The sequence below is a fragment of the Monodon monoceros genome, unplaced genomic scaffold, assembly GCF_005190385.1.
Source record: "Monodon monoceros isolate NGI ecotype Baffin Bay Population unplaced genomic scaffold, NGI_Narwhal_1 Super_Scaffold_9, whole genome shotgun sequence".
NCBI lineage: Eukaryota > Metazoa > Chordata > Mammalia > Artiodactyla > Monodontidae > Monodon > Monodon monoceros.
The window spans coordinates 16877442-16893795 of NW_021703786.1; the positions used below are offsets into that span (position 1 = coordinate 16877442).

Below are 16354 nucleotides of genomic sequence, written 5' to 3' on the forward strand. Positions count from 1 at the left end.
ACTTAAGTGGGGGAAGGCAAAGCTTGAAACTGAGGGACTAATTACAAGGTTACTGCAATAAGTGAGATACGATTATGGCACAGATTATGACTCAAGGTGCAAGTTGTGGAGATGCTGCAAAGCTGTGTGATTCTGGATATATATATATTGAAGGGCAATGGGATTGAAGACTGATTGGATGTGGAGTGAGAGAGAAAGAGAGGAAGGCTGTAGAAGAAGCAGGATTTGGGTGAGGGAAATTCAGGAGTGTGATTTTAGATGTACATTTGAAATGCCTGTTACACATCCAAGTGGATATGTCTCCTAGGCAGCTGAATATATGATTTTGGAGTGAGAGGATGATCCCAGAAGAAGATATAAATTTAGGAGTTGCCAGTGTAGAGATGGTATTGAAAGTCTCGACACTGAAAAATATCACCACTATTCTATATGCCTCCTGCCACACACCTCCTTCACTGGTATCCCTAACTCCAGTACTCCCCTTGCGGATCTGAGGCCACACAGTCTGGTAGAAGAGGGCTGGGGCTCCCTTGGCTTAGCATATTCGCACCCATTTATTTAAAATTTCCAGTGCTCTGTGTTTTGGGGAGGTTTTCACATTAGACCAAAGAATGTTAAGTCATCTCCATCTCCATATAGACTGGAAAAAAAAAATCCCACCTCAACACAAAACAATCAATTAAAACTACTTAAAAGTTTTTCCAGGAGAAATTCTGTGAGGACTTGTTGGCTAAAGTTGCCTGTAAGTTAAGACAGACAGACAGACACACAAAATGAACACTGAAGAGAGAGGACAAAGTGCTCAGCATAGGAGAATACCCTAAAGTATTCCTATTCCCGGTAAAGGTAAAGGTCCCTTCCGAGACTTCCTTTGCCTCAATCCTTCATGAACCCCCAGAAGATGCTAGAAGTGACTTAAGAAGGCTGGGGAGATGGCCGTTGGGAAAGAACTGTCGGTAGTTGGCAATACTTCATTCCAGGGAGGTGGTGGCAACAACTCCCTAGACAGCAGACATCATGGATTTTCCTCCCTCGGGGAACCAGAGGTCCCCTCCGTTTCTGGCCTGGATCCCTTAGAGACAAAGAACTTCATTCTCTCCCATACCAGTGTGGGGCTGCTGGGGAGTGCTGGGGGTGGAGGGTTAGAATTCTATGCCCAGGAAACACCCATAGGCTCAAACAGGAGCCTGCATCCTGACTGGTCCAGGAGGCGTGCGGGGCCGCTGGGCCCCTCCGGCGAGGGCCAGGCCGGTTGCCAAGGTGCCCGGGGAAGGGGTAATCCAGCGCAGGCCGGGTACGTGGACCGCTCGGTACACTTCCACGGAGGGCGCATCTGCTTCCCGAAGACCCCTTCCTTCCTCTCAACTCCATTCTCTCACGCTCCTCTCTCCCGAGGAGCCTCCGCATTCGCCTTCTACCCGTCCTGGCCCCAGCCCTTTCTTCACTCCTCCTGACCCTCCCCCGGCTCGCCCCTCCCCCGGCAGCCCACCTTCACCCCGCCGCTCCGCGGGCTCCTCGGTCCTCGCCCCTCATCCCCGGCCTCCCCTCGCCGGCCCCCCGCGCCCGGGGCCCCCGGGGCCCCTTGCCCGCCTTCCTCGAGGCGGCGGCGGCCCCTTTCACAATAGCGCGGCCCGCCTCCCTCCTCTCAGCTCCCGGTTCGCTCCCGCCCGCTTCCCTCCCGGCGCATGCGCCCTCCGGTCGGCGGCGGCTGCGGTTGTGGCGGCTCCGAGCGGCTCCGTTTTTTTTAAAGGGAAACGCTGAGGCGCCGGGGGTGACTGTGGGGGAGGGGGATCCCGAGCCCGGAGACCCGCGGGGGAGGCGACAGACCCCCTCCCGGAGTAGGAGGGCTTTGGGCGGACCCATCCCTCCCACCCCCTCCTGAGGAGGAGGGGGGGGAAAATGGAGGCTCGGGGCGGCTGAGGCGAGCTCCGGGGCGGGGGGCCGGGGCGGGGAAGGGGGTGTGTGGGGTGGGGAGACGAGGCGGGCCCGGCCGGGCCAGGGGGGGGCCGAAGCGAGCTCCGGGGATGAGCTCGGGGGCGGCTGGGTGCGAGCTCCTGCCTCTGAGGCGAAGGCGGCGGCGGCGGCGGCAGCAGAGGCGGCGGCGAGGCCCCCATGGGCCGGCGGCGGGCCTCAGCCGCGGCCTCCACTTCTCCGCACGCTGGCGGGATGGCGCCCGGGTCCCGGAGGAGCCGCGCTAGCCAAGGCCTGCTGCCGCGCTGCTGAGGCGAGCCCGCCAAACTCCCCTCCCCCTCCTCCGTCCTCGACCCCCCGCACCTCACCCCTTCCCCACCCCCTCCTCCGTTTCGGTCCCCGGCGCTGCTCCGGACCACTATGACCATGAGATCCGCAGTGTTCAAGGCGGCCGCGGCCCCTGCCGGCGGCAACCCTGAGCAGCGACTGGATTACGAGCGAGCTGCGGCGCTGGGCGGGCCCGAGGACGAGCCCGGGGCGGCCGAAGCCCACTTCCTCCCCCGGCACCGTAAGCTCAAGGAGCCGGGGCCTCCGCTGGCCTCCTCCCAGGGCGGGAGCCCTGCGCCCTCCCCGGCCGGCTGCGGCGGCAAGGGCCGGGGCTTGTTACTCCCGGCCGGGGCGGCCCCCGGGCAGCAGGAAGAGAGCTGGGGCGGCTCGGTGCCCTTGCCCTGTCCGCCCCCGGCCACCAAACAAGCTGGCATTGGGGGGGAGCCAGCGGCAGCCGGAGCCGGCTGCAGTCCCCGACCCAAGTATCAGGCGGTGCTGCCCATTCAGACGGGCTCTCTCGTGGCGGCGGCCAAAGAGCCTACGCCCTGGGCTGGGGACAAGGGTGGGGCGGCTCCCCCAGGTGCCACCGCCTCGGACCCGGCGGGACCCCCACCACTACCTCTGCCCGGGCCGCCACCCCTCGCGCCCACCGCCGCCGCCGGGACCCTGGCGGCCAGCGAGGGCCGATGGAAGAGTACGAGGAAGAGCCCTCTCGGGGGTGGCGGCGGCTCGGGAGCCTCCAGTCAGGCCGCCTGCCTCAAACAGATCCTTCTGCTGCAATTGGACCTCATCGAACAGCAGCAGCAGCAGCTGCAGGCCAAGGAGAAGGAGATCGAGGAGCTGAAGTCAGAGAGAGACACGGTACGGGAGGGGTTAATCTGCGTTCGGGACGAGGAGCGAGTTGTGCGCATGCTCGGGGGAAGGGGGCTGTAGGAGGTTAAGGTATCCCTGGGTTAGGGGTAAGGAGGTTGGCCACCAGCGTAGGAGTCTTCTTAGTTAACGGGTCCTTGGGAGCCAGGCCCACAGACACGTTGGGTTGGAGGGAGGGGTTAAAGGGCAACCTCCCAGGGGGAGGGGGAGGGGAAGTTTCAGGTGCCAAAGGGTTAATTTAAAATGACAGCCCCAGACGTGTGGGAAAGACGTTTAGAGTGGGAAAAGACCTGATTTGTGAGGGGTTGAAAAATGAAAAGGTGGGATACATATGTGGTGGCTTTATGGAAGGGGTTAACTTAAAGAGCTTTGCGTTATAAATGTATTCTGGAGGAGAGGGCCATAGCAGCTGTTGCTCTAAGCACTGCTGTAGCATCTTTAGACAGAGTAGTAGGCCTTTTAATTGGCAGAGGGGTCAAGGTGATTCACAGTGGAACCCTATTACAGCTTTTTAAAATGATATTAAGAGAATCATCACCTTTGATTTCAGACAGTTTTTCATAGGAATCTGAGTTATAAAACATGACCTGCTAACCAGCTCCCTTGTATGAGCATGGTGTTTAGAGGCTGGAAGGTTTTTAAGGCATCAGGGGAAATTAAGCTTATTAAATGTATTAAGTAGACCAAATTTTTTTCCCCTATATTAGAATCTTAAGGTAGTAGAGAAGTCATTTATTATTTCTTTGTACTTCTGAGGAGCACGACTATATAGGATTATTTTTACTGCAGCAGTAGTTAAGGGCACCTTATGTGTTAAAACATATTCCTCCAGATATCAGGAAAGCTGTGGTGGTGGGATATTACTGTGCTAGCATACCTTACAGCTGCCTAAAAATAAACATGGTTTCTACAATTGTTGTGTTCAGGCTGCAGCAGTCTCTCTCTCTCCCTCCCTCCCCCTCTCCCCCTCCCCCCCCCTCCCTCTCTCTTTCCCTCCCCCCCCCCCCCCCTCCCCCCTCCCCCCCCCCCCCCCCTCTGGCGTTGTGTGCGCCAAGGGCTGAGCAGGAGAGCAGAGGGCTGTTCATTTTGTTTGCTTTCCAAATGAATCTCTCCAGGCAGCGACTGTTTTATTGGAGAAGGCATTCTGCAAGGTGGAATGGGAGCTGGGGCCGGTCTCATTAAAATATCTCATGGTGTTGATTTGTGGAAGTTACTCAACATGGAGGTGGCACTGCTCAGCTACTGTACTGCAGTCTAGGGGTGTGATGGTACTGTAATTACAACACATCGTGTCCTTATTTGGGGGGGGGAGGCGGGAAGAGAACGACCAGTGAAGGAGAAGAAATCAAGGAAATGTCACCCATAAGCCGTGTTTAAGTAATGTTAAGGCTGTGAATCAAAACAGAAGATGAAATGAGAATGTGGCTGACAGGGGGGGCTGTCTGCTGATTGTGGAGGTTTCTGTTCAGTACCTGAGGTAATGGCCCCTTTGCAGACTTTCCTAGGCAGGAAAAGCGGGGTGAGTTAAGGATAGAGTGTCAGTCTGAACTTGGCATTCATTGCCTCTGTTGTGTATTGCAGTCTTAGCGATGCTTAAGCTTGTTTCTCTTATTCCAGTTGTTGTTTGGCCTCTCATGAAATCTGTGCAGCTAAGTGGATGTAATGAAGTCAACATTAATATCACAGTCTAACCCAAATAAAATTCTTATTATAGGGTGTAAGTAGCACATTTGGCATCTTTTCTCAGAACATTTTAATGTGAACTTTTCAATGATAATAGACTTCCATTTTATGTTTGATTATGTGGTCCTCCCATTAACTAGAATTAAAAGACTTTGTTTTCAATATTCAGACAAATAGGTATAATTTTTTTGTTATCTCAAATGCAAAGCAATATGTATATTTGATGATTGATGGGATTTATGGGTACTGGTTCTTTTATAATTCTTGCAAATTGAGTGTTCATTATTTAGGTGGCACCTCCCCACCCCCACCCCACCCGCCTTCAAATAACACTGCAATCCCTAGTGGCACTGTGATTGTGTGAGCTTTTAATTCCTTCTCAATGTACTGTCTGGACTTTGTCCTTGTGTATAGTGTTTTAGAGTGGAAGTAGAGAGGATAGTGTTTGGAGAACCTTAGGGCCTCCTAAAAGAACATTAAGGTTAATTCTGGAAACTCCCAAACTGACTTGGAGCCACATGGTTAGCAGTAGCAGAGACCATGCCATTTAAAAGGCATGTTGTGGCCCCTCCCAGTGAAGAGGATTTTCTTTCAGAAGAATGAAGTACAAATTCCCCCATGCCCCTCCCCAACTAGTTTAGCCCCTAAAATCAAGCAGTGTACCTTGTCTTCTCTATTGTGTTTAAGAAAATCTATTCAGATTAATGTCTGCCTGTTAAAAATAAGTTGAATTGCTATGGTTCATGGAAAGAGGCAGAAGAACATACTGATTCGCAAATAGGGCTAAGCACCTGTGTTTAATTTTTTTGTTTTTTAAGTCTGCATTTTGCCATTCTCTCTTTTAGCTCCTTGCTCGGATTGAACGTATGGAAAGGCGGATGCAGCTGGTAAAGAAGGATAACGAGAAGGAAAGGCACAAGCTGTTTCAGGGCTATGAAACTGAAGAGAGAGAGGAAACGGAGATATCCGAGAAAATTAAACTGGAGTGCCAGCCGGAGCTTTCCGAGACATCCCAGACTCTGCCTCCCAAGCCTTTCTCCTGTGGGCGGAGTGGAAAGGGACACAAAAGGTGTGCTGATAACTTTGTTACACTGTCTGGACATGAGGTCACCTGTTTCCAGTGACTGAGAGTAAGGGATTAGGACTTATGAATTTGTTTTAATAGAACTATATCTTGAATCATGAGGTCTTCTGTGCTGAGAAACTGTCTTGAAACATTCTTGCACAGACTATGTACGTCTGTTAGGAACATTTTGGTCACCGTAGTAACTACAGAATGCAGAGTACATCATAAAGAGAATGGGCAACAAATGTGACAGCTGAGTTTCTTAAAGAAAACTATAGCCCTTCATTTCAAGTTAGGAAGTGTTAAATTCCTTCATTGCATCAGGCACTGGTAGACATTAAAATGTAAGCTCTAAGTGTCCTTGGACTCAAAGAGATTAGTCTAGCTATAAGGATGGCATAAGTTTTGAAAACTCAGAATTCAACTGCAATAAAATATGCAGATAGACAACAGTGATACAAACTATTGAGAGATTAAAGATTATTGTGCGTTAAAATAGTGAAACTTTAAGGAGGAGATGGATCTTGAAAAAGAAGTATAGAATTTAGATTGGTAAAAAGGAGAGGAGATGGCATTCTAGAAGTGTGTGTGTGTGTGTGTGTGTGTGTAGACTGGTGGGAGAAAGAGAGCCAGAAGATAGCAAGAAAAAAGAAACAGAGATTGTAATTAACGTGTAGGTTTGGAGGGGTAGAATAAGAGACTGGTCTCTGGTTGACAGGAATGAAACAGGCCACAAAGTAGAGGCCTCTAATGTTAGCTAAAGGGTCTTTTTTTTGCGGTATGCGGGCCTCTCACTGTTGTGGCCTCTCCCGTTGAGGGGCACAGGCTCCGGACGCGCAGGCTCAGCAGCCATGGCTCACGGGCCCAGCTGCTTCGCGGCATGTGGGATCTTCCTGGACCGGGGCACGAACCCGTGTCCCCTGCATCGGCAGGCAGACTCTCAACCACTGCGCCACCAGGGAAGCCCCAGCTAAAGGATCTTGAATAAAATAGGGACCTTTTTAGATTTAGTAGGCAGTAGGATACTAGTAGAGGTTCTTAAGCATGGAAACTCACTTGTTCAACAAACATTTACTAAGGGCCTATTATATATACTGTTAAGCATGAGGCTGTTCCTGCTCATGACAGCCAAATGAACACAGATATTTAGATACTTGAATACTGGTTATTTTGAAGCAAGCTAGTTCTCTTGCCCCAAAATGTAATCAAATTAGATTTTATTCAAGAGTCAATAAATTCTATAATGTTTTCTTCCCTATCTAATAGGAAATCCCCATTTGGAAGTACAGAAAGAAAGATTCCTGTTAAAAAGCTGGCTCCTGAATTTTCAAAAGTCAAAACAAAAACTCCTAAGCACTCTCCTGTTAAAGAGGAACCCTGTGGTTCCTTATCTGAAACTGTTTGTAAACGTGAATTGAGGAGCCAGGAAACTCCAGAAAAGCCCCGGTCTTCAGTGGACACCCCGCCAAGACTCTCGACTCCCCAGAAGGGACCCAGCACCCATCCCAAGGAGAAAGCCTTCTCAAGTGAGATAGAAGATTTGCCGTACCTTTCCACCACAGAAATGTATTTGTGTCGTTGGCACCAGCCTCCCCCATCACCGTTACCATTACGGGAATCCTCTCCAAAGAAGGAGGAGACTGTAGCAAGTAAGGCATAGAGAACACTTGCTCTTATACCCTAGTGGTGGCGGTCAAGCTAACAAGTGTGAAAATGCCTTTGGCATTTTTAAAAAAGTGCAATCAATAAAGCAGAGTTCTGTCAAGATGAGTAAGTTAACAGCCAGAGACAGACACTGTGCAGGCATTGCAAATAGATGGAATTACAGCAAAATGTGCTCAATGTATTTGCCTGCTTACAACACTGGGAGATGTGTTTGCCAGTAAGTTGCTCATCACAAGAGCACCAGACTTGGGGGTGTAATCTCCGGCAACTTGCATGCCCTCTGAAAGAAGGGTTTTCTGTGCTGTGAAATGCATAGAACTTATACTTTGCCATGCACGACTGTTCCTGCAATTGATATTGTGTGAAACCTGGGAGGGTGGTCTTTGGGTGTTCTCAGGGGCCAATGGTAATTTTTGGGTTGGGGAGCCAGTTTGGGGTGGGGAATTTCACCTGGGCCTCCGCTCTTTAACTATATAAACATTTATCTGTATCTCTATGTCCCGGTCTGGGGGGCAGGAGGAATCTGCCAAAGACCAACAGTCTTACTTTATCTTACGATACTTCACAAAGGTTCTAAATGTGAAGAGTTTACTTGGATTGCAGTAGCCCATTGGTTGTTCATATATTTAAATAAAATGGTCTACAAACTATTTTTCAAACAATAAGGACTATCTTGGGATATCTGAGCTGCTTGGGATGGGTGTGGGGTATGGGACCTTGGTCTTCATTCCCTTTTTTTTCTTCATGGCTTCCACACAGAGATGCTCCCCTATCTCCTACATCAACCAGTAACTGGAATGTGCCTTCAATCGTGTAATGTTAGTCTGTGACAGTCACAGCGGGTGCTCCGGGGTGACGGTGGGGAAGCCTTGGATAGAGTCACAGCCCTGAGTTTCTGATGCTGTGTCTTGCCCTAGTAGGGATGGGGATGGGAATCCATTCCAGTAAGACAAGAGCATTCTCCAGGCTTTGTTTGGCTGTTCTGGTGACAAAATTAAGTGGGGAAGATAGATTACTCTTCTTAATTATCTAAAATTCATTAGGCCTTACACTTGAGTACATGCGATAGACCAGGACCCTGATCTAGGCTCAGGTTTTTTGTTGGTTCAGTTAGTTGAACAGGTTCATCCTTAATGGTTAACCTTCTTGCTGCCATGGCAATGCTGTGTAACAAGAGAAACCGTGAAGCAATTTCCCATCCGGGATTGGGAAATGGCTTAGTCCCGGAGCTGTTCTGTGTGACTGGCTATTTTTGAAAACCCTTTCTGCCCTAGTACAGAAAATTCCAAACACCTCTAATATTGTGGGCCTAGCAGTACAGAAAGAGTCTGATTGGGGGGAATCCCAGTCCTTTGAGGACCCTGAGTTGTGAATAAACGTGTGAATCCTTATTCTTGACGCCCCTATCTCAAGAGGAAGTCTCAATGGCTTGTTCTAAGGAAGCCAAAGTCTTTGTGCATGTTGTTCAGGCTGGACCAGCAAGGTAGTTTGTTTGGAGGGAGGAGGGAGCTGTTTAAGAAGACTACATATGTAAGTTTTGAGAACACTGATCTTTTATTTGAAAAATAGGGTCAACTTTTACTCACCTGCCATGTTCTGAGTTTAAGGTTTGATATCCTTGGCCATCAACTGTTGCAGGGAAACCACCCTAAATAATGAAGAAAAGAAGTCGTCTCAGTGTAAAAAAAAAAGTGGTGGGCTTATTTTCTTTTCTTTTGTCTGTTGTTCCCTCTTCCCCTCCCCCAGAGAGAAATTCTCAAAAGAACAACTCAAAAAACCAAAATGGCTTCCTAGTGAGAACTTCAGTGATGATCCTTTCCTCCATTTTGGGTATGGGCTTTTTTTCTTTTTACACTGAGGTGATTCTTCTTTCCTGCATTATTTAGGGTGTCTGATGCCATCAAGTGTTGCAGGAGAAACTTCAGTCTTGGCTGGTGAGTAGAATAGGAATTGTGCCGGCTGGGCCTGGGGTGGGGGTTGGTGGGATGGTGGATGGTTGGGAGCTGCATTCCCCATCAGTTGGATGGGGGAGAGTGAGATTCCTTGGTGTATGATTACACTATAGACTTCAAAATGACTACAAATTTCAGTTGTTTTTCAGGAACTGCAATAGCATCCATTATGTGAATTGTCAGGTATTGGTTTAGGGTTTTTTGTGATCCTGTGTTTGGCAGACTGCAATGGCATTTTAGGTTCTTTTAATACCGTAGCAAGGACACTGAATATGGCTTCAGGTGAGGCCATAGAATGGATTCCTATCACTTGGTAACTTTGTCTTATCTGGGAGAGGTCTCTTGTCCTAGTGAATAGCAGGTTGTGTGACCTTGGATTTAAGGGTGGTTCCACCCCTCCTCCCTTTCTTTCTCTCTTTCTTTTTTCTTTCCAGTTCCTTCTTGGAGGGACCACTCAGTAGAGCCTCTAAGGGACCCAAATCCTTCAGACCTTTTGGAGGTAGGTACCTAAGACCTGTCAGTAGAAGGGAGTGAGAGACAGAAATGGGGCTGTTACTTGAATATGTCATTGTAACTGTATGGATGGGTTAAATAGAACTTTGAAGCAAGAAGGTAACTTGAGAGATTATCTAGTCCAACTCCTTTGTTGTATAGATGAGAAAACTGAGGTCCAGAGTGGCTAAGTGATTTATTAAAAAATAAATAACTAGGGAATGTTCAAAACAAAGCTAGATTCCATGCTAAGTAGAAAAGTTAGCGTGTACCACTCAGCAACAGAATTATATATTCCAACCTCATTTGACTCTTATAAGTTTGATACTTACTTTAAACTCAGACTCTTATAAAGTATAGAGGTAGGGAGGGTTTGTGGCAGTCTCAAGGGTTGTTTCAGTTTGATGTGACTTTCATCTTGGAAAATTATAGAAATGATTTTGGAATATGGAGATTCTACAGGGTAGGGGTGGGGAAAGGAGTATGTGTTTTGTTGATTTTGTTACCAGGAGGTTCCTATGATATCCATAGAACTCACAGACTCAGGTGGGACCTGAAGGTGAAAGATTTTACATTCCTGGAAGCTGGAAATGAGTATACATGTGTCACACGGTGATAAGTAGCTTATCAGGTGCTATTCTTTACACAGAACCTGGATGACAGTGTGTTTTCGAAGCGGCATGCAAAACTGGAGCTGGATGAGAAGAGAAGGAAAAGGTGAGGCTGGAGATGTCCATTCTGGGGACAACTGAGCCCTATAGGACCCTAACCTCTCTTATCTATGCTGAGGGGAGCCCTGGAGCTCTTAATACTTTTCAGTTACTCAATTGGTTGAGTATCAGAGTGTGAAGTGGTTGTTGTTATACACGTTTGGCCTCTTTTTCTTCTGGGGAACACCAACACATGATCTAGACTGCCAGACCTATACAGCTCTTCCCTAACCAAGCAGGCGGTTCTCTTTACCCCCCTACCCCTCCCCACCCCCCATCCCCCATCTAGAAGACTCAGCAGAGATCTCCCTAGCATCTGGATTGTGTGAGTTGCCTTTATAGAGCTGGTTTTCAGTAATGTTGGGTTTGTTTGTTTTGTTTGTCTGGTTTGTTTTTCCCAGATGGGATATTCAGAGGATCAGGGAACAAAGAATTTTACAGCGACTGCAGCTCAGAATGTATAAAAAGAAAGGAATTCAGGAATCTGAGCCCGAGGTTACCTCATTTTTCCCTGAGCCAGATGATGGTAAGTTTTGTTTATCTAAAAGAGTACAGGGCTCCAGGATACAACTTGCTCTGAATGAATGCAGTATTTTGGAACAGGTATAGTTGCTAGACATTTTCCATCTGTGTCACTAACAAGGTCCCGTTTGGCTTTCTTCCGTAGTTGAAAGTTTGATGATTACCCCCTTCTTGCCTGTTGTAGCATTTGGACGACCATTACCAAAACTAACTCCACAGTAAGTATAAAGTTTTTTTCCCCTCCTCTCTCAGGTTGTCTGTGCTTCACCTCCCTTCCAGACTTCATGAAAGCCTAGATATAAGGTGGAATAGCTGGCTTAGGGATAGCCATGGCTCTCTGACAGAAGTGAGGCTGCCTGGGCCACTAGTTTTTGCAGTGATAAGATTCCCAAGCCAGGAATTTGGAGGATTGCTTTTTGAATTAGAAATAGATTATTCAATCACTTTAATAGCACACCATTGCTCTGGCTTTGAGGCAGGCAAGACACTCTAAACCTGGGACTTGGGAGTCAGGGCTAGGAGTGGTAAAGGGCATAGTGTCTTTTTCTGAGTTAGTCTCATGTCCATACTGAGTTTCTTCTAGTCTTGCAGGTTGATTTCCGTATCGTTTTTTGCCAGGAATTTTGAGCTGCCCTGGTTGGATGAGCGTAGCCGATGCAGGTTGGAGATCCAGAAGAAGCAAACACCTCATCGGACATGTAGGAAATAGCTGTGCTGGCAAGAACCTTCTGTCTTCAGATAGTTGTAGCATGCCATTCCCAGAGAGTGGCAGAGACCTGTATATGTGACCGATGTCCTCATGTATGTTATCATTCGCTGGTAATGCCCTTCCATACTCCCTTGATCTTGGTTTTGTTTTCATCACTCTGATTTCACAAATACTCTTTCACTGGGCTAATTGTGAATTATGGAGGGTGATTGGGATTTCTTTTCCCTTTTTGGGGAAATGAACTCTCAAGCTAAATCTATAGGATGGCAGATTTGGAAGCTTCAGGGGTCTGCTTCTCTACATTTGCCTATGTTAAAAGGGTGAAAGGGCTCTCTTCATTAGACTTTTGGAAGATGAAGCAACCTCTGCCTTTAGAGCTGTGCCTGCATGGCACTCTTCCTGCCCTGGTATACCCTTCCTTATAGTGTGAGTATAGTGGTTTTTACCCCAAAACAAAACAAAACTAAAAACCTCACCATGAGCTTAAGGACCAGATGAGGAATAACAAGTGACGTGATAAAGCAAGTCATCTTCACAGGGTAGAAAAGAGGTTGGAGTTGGTAGATAAATACCTGAAAAGACAGTTCTCTTAAAACTATCCTGTGATATAGCCATGTGGGAAGGGATGTTTGGCTGTGATTATTTTCTTAGTTAATGGCTAACTGAATTTCTTCCCCCACCCCTCAAAGAATAAAATCTTCTGAAAAGAGAATGAGGATGGTAAGTTTGGGACCAGTTATGGCTCTAAACAAAAGCCGTTGGTGTTTGGGGATGGCATGCCAGATCCTGTATAGATGTCTTTGTGTCACATCACTTCTCCAGTATTCCTTAGTTGGGTTTTATCCTTTTAGCTGAGCTCTTGGTGGTGGGATAGAGATTTAGGGAGGGTGGGGGTGTGTGTGGAAATATGTGCTTCCTTTGGCTGGCAAATGTCTACATCTTGAAACAAACAGATGTACCTAATGAGCTTCTCCGTTCATTTTGTAAAAATAGATTTGTATGTGTACCATCTTAGTTCCCCCCTCCCACCCACCTCCCACCCCACCCCCATTTTGTTAAAAGAATTTCAGGACAGCACTCCAGGCCACTTTGGTCTCAGTGTAAGATCCCTGTAACTATCTGGAAGGAAAATAAAGCCAAGACCTCTGGTCTTAAATATATAGGAATTGCCTTTCTTTAGTCTTCAGGACTATTGTATGAAAACAAGTAGGGGTCTAATCTCCTAGAAGGTAGGGGCTTTTATCCTTGAAGAGAATATGTCCCCAGATTATTAGCACTTTTAGAGGAGAAGCCAAGGTATGTAGGATGTGTGGCCGGCCCATCAGTGGAGCATGAGAGAATGGGATACCATTGTGGGAAGGGAAGAAAAAAGTTCCTCAGGGGCCTCCCACTGCTAAAGCTTTTTGTGAGATGTTGATCTGTGCTCCCTGAGTTTGACTTTTAAAGGAATTACTCTGGCAGCACATGTAGTATTCTTGGATGATCTTGCTGCTCTTATTTCTCCTTTGTGTGTGTGTGTGTGTGTGTGTGGCTATGGGTTTTCATTTGTAACTCCATCTGTTTAGGAGAGTGGGCTCTCCACAAGGGAACCTGCTGTGAACTTCATTGCAGCAAGAATGTAGAGAGAAATAGGACTTATTCCACTAGGGGCTCTCATCTCACACCTTAAGGAGAGGAAGGAGATTTCTAGAAAAACTGGGCCAGATTTTCTTTGTTCTCCATCATTTTAATATGGCAAGCTGTTTGGCTTTCCTACTCTGACCTATGTTATGTTCCTTTATAATGTGCCCAAGAAGAAAAAGACCAGTCAGTGTCTCTTTTATTCCTTGATTCCTCTCAGTTTCTTCTTGATTTTCAGCATTTGTCAGACTCCTAATTTGGGTATGCATTAGCAAACTTAGCCTTTATGTTTGTGCCTATCCAGCAGACTCCCCAGATTTTGAACTTGAGTTAGACTAAGAGGAATCCATGGGTGCTATCTGGCCAGTCTTAAGTGGATTCTATTTCCTTGGTTCTCCCTCTACCTAGGACCTCTTATTTTATTGTCCCCTCTTCTAGATCAATTCTCCTTTGATTTGGATATGTTGAAGTTTTGTTGAGAAGGAGGTTGGAGAGTAGATTAGCAAAGTTCCAAGAGCAAAATTACAGTGTGTTGAAGTGTGGGGGGAAAATTAGCCTTATTTTTTCCCTACATGGGATACAACACTGAAATTCAATCTTCAACTGAAGGACCTGCAGTTCTCCTAAAACACAGTTCTTTGTTTCTTTCCTTAACAAAGTTTAAGCTAGTGTTAATAAATTAAAAAGAGAAATTGCTTGTCTGTCCACTTCAGCTTTGTTTTATGCCCGTTTCATATTGTTGTCTGTGTTGTAATTCATACTTTTGATACCATTTCTGATGTGTAAAATTGGTTGTCTTGTAAATATCTTATAAAGAGTTCAATTGTAAATAAACTATTGTGGCTGTTAATTTTGAACTTCTGCTTCAATTTATTAGATTTATTGGGAAGCATTAAACAATTCTGCTTGTATATTTTAAAAGACTAGAAAAAGAAATTCATTTTCACAAAATAGAAAAACACCATTTTCCCTTTTATATGAGATATTAACTTCCATTTGTGTATGAACACAATGTATGTTTCATCCCTCTTTGTCCTGTGTTCTTCCTTACACATAATTGGCAACTTTAAAAACAAGAGATGATAGGATACTTGGTGCCTGGTGTCTAAATTAGTAAAACCTCAGTTGGAAAGACCTTAGAGGTTATCTAGTCTGACTCCAATACATGATTTCCCTTTGACAACATTCCAGACAAATGAAGTCCAGCTTCTCCTTTAACACTTTGTTTTCTCTTATACATTTTTTTCTAAATGTTAGAAAATTCTTCCTCGTTGACAAAATCTAACTTCTTGTAACTCGAGCCCACTGGTTCTTGCTTTGCCTTCCAGGGTGATGAAAAAATATCAATTCCTCCTTTCCTCATAGTCCCTCAAATAGTTAAAGTTTGCTGTGGCAATCCCAATCTTCATGGTTAACATTCAGAGATTTTACAATTGTTCCTCAAAAGAAAGGATCTTGAATGTTTCAGTTCTCTGGATGAGTGAACGATTTGCTCATGTCCATTTAAAAATTGAATCCAGGGGCTTCCCTGGTGGTGCAGTGGTTAAGAATCTGCCTGCCAACGCAGGGGACTCAGGTTTGAGCCCTGGTCCGGGAAGATCCCACATGCTGCGGAGCAACTAAGCCCCGTGCGCCACAACTACTGAGCCTGCGCCCTAGAGCTGGCGAGCCACAACTACTGAGCCCGTGCACCTAGAGCCCGTGCTCCACAACAAGAGAAACCACCGCAATGAGAGGCCCGCAAACCGCAATGAAGAGTAGCCCCCGCTCGCCGCAACTAGAGAAAGCCCACGCGCAGCAACAAAGACCCAACGCAGCCAAAAATAAATAAATAAATTTATAAAAAAAAAAAATTGAATCCAGACCAAACAACTGAAAGGCAAAGTGGCAGACTATCACTTTCCTTATTTAGACACTAAACTTGGCAGCTTTACTATATCAATTTACTTTGAGATAGATAGGATCCTCTGGGTCTTTTTTTTTTTTTCTTTCTGTTAACACTTATTAGATCACACATCCTCCATTTTGAACTCAGGCAGTTGGTTTCTGGAGCTGTATTTACAAGTTGTCACATTTGACCACTTGTTTAACCAGCTGAGATCTGTTTGGATCCTGATTATATCTCTGAAGGCATTCAGAATACCTTCTGGTTTCATATTGTCTATAAATTTGATAAACATCAGTATCCTTAACCATAGCATTTGTAAAAGCATTACACCGGACACAATCCTGTGCTATGATAGTGACCTTTCTCTGGTGTGTATTATTAAAATGTGTACTCCCGTAGGTGCACTAATAGCTTACGCTTCTTATATGTTTTTATTATGGCACAAAACAAATATACCATTGCTGAAAAATGTGTTGCCAAAATCTCAGCATTCCCTCATCTACCCGTCTGGCATGCCCTTAACAAGAAGGAAATCATGTCAGGATATTGAACCAAATGTCCATTCCTATGATTATCTTTTTTAAAATCGGTTCTAAAATCTTGGTAAGATTACCATCATACCAGCCTGCGCTTTGGGAGAGGTGATGGCTGGGGTGGGAAGACACTTGAAGAGGGAAGAGTAAATGAGAATGCAAGGGAAAACACTGTAGTGCTGCAACACTAAATCCTCGGGCTTCACTACGGACAACTGGTTTCTCCTCCGCCCTTTAGCTTAAAATGGGCTGGTGTAACAAATCTGATGCAGCACAACGGCTTCAGAGGTTTCCCTTGATTCGTGATTTTACCAAGCAAACGAATTCAGTCAAACGATCTGCTTCAAACGTAGGTAGAAACGAAAAAGAAAATCATGAAACAACTCCAATGCCGCAGTGAAGCTGT

General features: G+C 46.4%; 1 protein-coding gene across 2 annotated transcripts; it reads left to right on the plus strand.

Annotated features, from left to right (window-relative positions):
* Positions 1 to 1685: 1685 nt before the first annotated feature.
* On the plus strand, positions 1686 to 14377 carry MSL1 (MSL complex subunit 1). Of its 2 annotated transcripts, XM_029212743.1 has the most exons (9): positions 1686 to 3099; positions 5637 to 5860; positions 7124 to 7506; positions 9409 to 9456; positions 9909 to 9973; positions 10616 to 10683; positions 11078 to 11202; positions 11344 to 11416; positions 11817 to 14377. In XM_029212743.1, the coding sequence occupies exons 1-9, from the start codon at positions 2332 to 2334 to the stop codon at positions 11905 to 11907; spliced, it is 1845 nt and encodes a 614-aa protein (XP_029068576.1). In that variant the 5' UTR covers positions 1686 to 2331; the 3' UTR covers positions 11908 to 14377. The 2 variants fall into 2 exon arrangements, with proteins under 2 accessions (XP_029068576.1, XP_029068577.1); XM_029212744.1 differs by lacking the exon at positions 9409 to 9456.
* The last annotated feature ends 1977 nt before the right edge of the window (positions 14378 to 16354 follow it).

Coding starts and splice junctions, on each gene's coding strand:
- MSL1 (XM_029212743.1), top strand. CDS start 2,332: ATGACCATGAGATCCGCAGTGTTCAAGGCGGCCGCGGCCCCTGCCGGC. Junction 9,457..9,908: donor AGAAACTTCAGTCTTGGCTG/GTGAGTAGAATA, acceptor TTTTCTTTCCAG/TTCCTTCTTGGAGGGACCAC. Junction 11,203..11,343: donor TTTCCCTGAGCCAGATGATG/GTAAGTTTTGTT, acceptor TTTCTTCCGTAG/TTGAAAGTTTGATGATTACC.